Raw genomic sequence first — 2,648 nt, forward strand, 5'->3', positions numbered from 1 at the left:
GACTGTAATCTAATTTTTGCCTAAAGCAGATCATACTACCTCTCTGCATCTGTTTCTTCACCGAAAATATGTGCAATGTATCTCAGAATGTTGTAAAAATTAACATTCACATTTTAAAATGCGAGCAGCTATGTATATGCCAAGCTACTGCTTCAAGACTGTTGTAAAGGATACAATAGCTCAGTTTTTAATTAACTCATGTATTTGCAACATCCTCAGTCACCTTACTAAACTACAACAGCTCTTTTAGATGAAACTATTTTTTCAAAGGAATTAATATTTGCAACTATTTGCAACCCCATACCACTTAAAAGCAATTTAATCCTGAGTTAAGACAAAAAATGTTCATTAGTTGACTCTTCTGCCAAGCTGTTGGCATAAAATAACTTTAATTCCACAGTCCAAGAGAATGTACATTAATTTTAAAATTATAGAGAAATTTGCCAAAAATCTCCTAACTCCAATTTCTCAAGTATGTACATGCGCACACTGCTGTACCTTAAAAAGGTCACCATATACACACAGACATAAAGGTTTAACAACCTTCGCCTAAAACATTAATCATCTAATATGCTTTTCACAAAGCAGAATTATAACATATCTCAGCACTGTTTTGCACTGCATTGAAAATTGTGCAGAAAAAAAATAAGATCCTTTATGTATTACACCTTGTTCCATATGGAAGAAGTCTCTTGTGTTACACAGTACCTATCTCTTCAAAATACAAACCATGCTAACCCCAAAGTCAAATCCAGCTGCCCAAGACAAATGGAAGTCATTACTGCTGGTACAGGCAATGCTATTCTGGCATTTCTATCCTTTTCAACAATTCTCTCTTTCTGCTTCCCTACTTCTCAAGGTTAAACATCTCCTCTCAGTTTTGCTTCCTACTCTGTTTCTTTTCCAGATCTTATTCAAACCCACACTAGTTGTAGGGACGAGACAGAACAGGCCAATTCCAACTTTCCTGGTTCAGAGGCATCAGAGCTGCAATAAAGGTATGGAAGAAAGATTTTGCTTTTAACTTGAGTTGTATGCTCTAAGCTGCATTTAGGAAGTACTTATGACAAAGTTTGCATGGCCAAGTACCACCACATTACATGATTCAAGAAAAATACAATTCATTCAGGTCTCAAGAAGTATGGAATAAAGGCGAGGCAAAAGGCTTCTAGAAGAATACCATCTGCAGGTCAGCAAACAGAAAGGACCGAGAGACAACCCAGTACTGCTCAAAATCATGGAGCATAATTTGGTACAGGCATAAAAATAGCTCTATTCAGTAGCAGAAGCTCAATTCAAATACAGTACTGTAGTACTGGGATTGAACTATGAAGTACACAACGGGGAGAAAATTCTCATTTGTAGTTCCCACTGTGAACACAGATCTTTGGAATACTGCAGCTCCAACAGACAAGTTTTATTTTCTCAGCTGAAGTAGCTACTCAACACCTCCCGCCCACTACAAGAGTATGTTAAAAGCAAATACAGACAACGGTGAATAGTAGCTTTCTGTCCAGCCCCTTACAGAAATTGCAAGTGACTGGATGTAGGAAATGTGACTTTGGTCCTCACAGACCTCTTGCACCACAGTCAAGTTCTTTGGTTATGCACCTTACCTCACAACCTGCACGATTCAAATCCCCATTCCCTGCCTGACAGGGGCTGAACAGGGCAGACACCAGCCGGTGAAGAACACCCAGCAGAGAATCACCACCAGCCCTTCCTCCGCTTCCCAGCCCCCGGTGTCCCCTGCACTCCTCTACACAGTTCCACCACACTCCCTGCTCACAAGGGTGAGTGTCCCTCACCCTCGCCCGCAGGCGCCTTATGAGCCAACACTGCAGGCAGGAGCAGACCGGAGCTGTCACCACAGCCCCGGACAACGAGGCCCGGGGGCCGAGCTCCTGCGCCCCTCGCACGGCCACGTCCCCACCGCCAGCCCTGCCCGACACGCCCCATCCCCCGCGGAGCTCCACTGCGCAGGCCCCGCCAGCGCCTCCTCAGGGCCCCACGAGGCCCAGCGGCCAGCGCCGACCACCACACAGGCCCCGCTTGCCCTCCTTCTCCTCCGCCGGGGACAGACCCGCCGCGGCGGGGTCCCCACACGCCGACCCGCGGCCGGCCAGGGCCGCCCACGCTACCTGCGCGTCGCCTGCGAGGCCGGCGTGGCGCCTCATGGCGCCCCCAGCCCCCGCCAGCCTCGAGAGGGAGCGCGGGCGGGAAGGGCCCGCCCCTGGCGTCACTGACCCCGTCCCTCACGGCAGCCACACCCTCCCCGCGGGCGGGGGGCCGGGGCCGGAGCGGGGCCGGGGGCCCGGAGCAGCCAGGAGCACCAGGGCGGCCCTGGCCGCGGGCTCCCTGGGGACGGGCCGAGACATGAGCCCGGCTCGGCAGCGCCCACGGCCGGGCAAGGCAGGGCTGCGGGAGCTGGAGACCGGCCCGGCTGTGGCGCCGCTGGGGCAGGGGCTAACGGCGCCGGTGGGTGGTGCGGGGCCGTAGGCAGGTGAGGGGGCCGCGGGGCCCCGGCAGATGCTTCCCTCGGCTGCTCCCGTCCCGTTTGTACAGCCAAGTTTTCAAGCCGTAGCAGACGGGTTTGGGATGCCCCGGCAGCTGCCCCAGCTACCCGCGGCCACGGCGCCCGCCCCGTG

At 52.0% G+C, this 2,648-nt stretch overlaps 1 protein-coding gene across 8 annotated transcripts in view; it reads right to left on the minus strand.

Annotated features, from left to right (window-relative positions):
* Nucleotides 1-2,232, minus strand: part of HSF2BP (heat shock transcription factor 2 binding protein) — an 85,243-nt gene extending 83,011 nt beyond the window's left edge. For all 8 annotated transcript variants that reach the window (XR_008820032.1, XR_008820029.1, XR_008820028.1 and 5 more), the window contains exon 1: nucleotides 2,142-2,232. Coding sequence is in view for 2 of the 8 variants with exons in the window: in XM_056327450.1 (XP_056183425.1) it covers nucleotides 2,142-2,177 (36 nt within the window). In the remaining 6 variants the exon portion in view is untranslated. The remainder of the gene's footprint in view (nucleotides 1-2,141) is intronic.
* Between the last annotated feature and the right edge of the window lie 416 nt (nucleotides 2,233-2,648).

This window comes from Falco biarmicus, chromosome 2, assembly GCF_023638135.1.
Source record: "Falco biarmicus isolate bFalBia1 chromosome 2, bFalBia1.pri, whole genome shotgun sequence".
In the NCBI taxonomy this organism is placed as follows: Eukaryota; Metazoa; Chordata; class Aves; order Falconiformes; family Falconidae; genus Falco; species Falco biarmicus.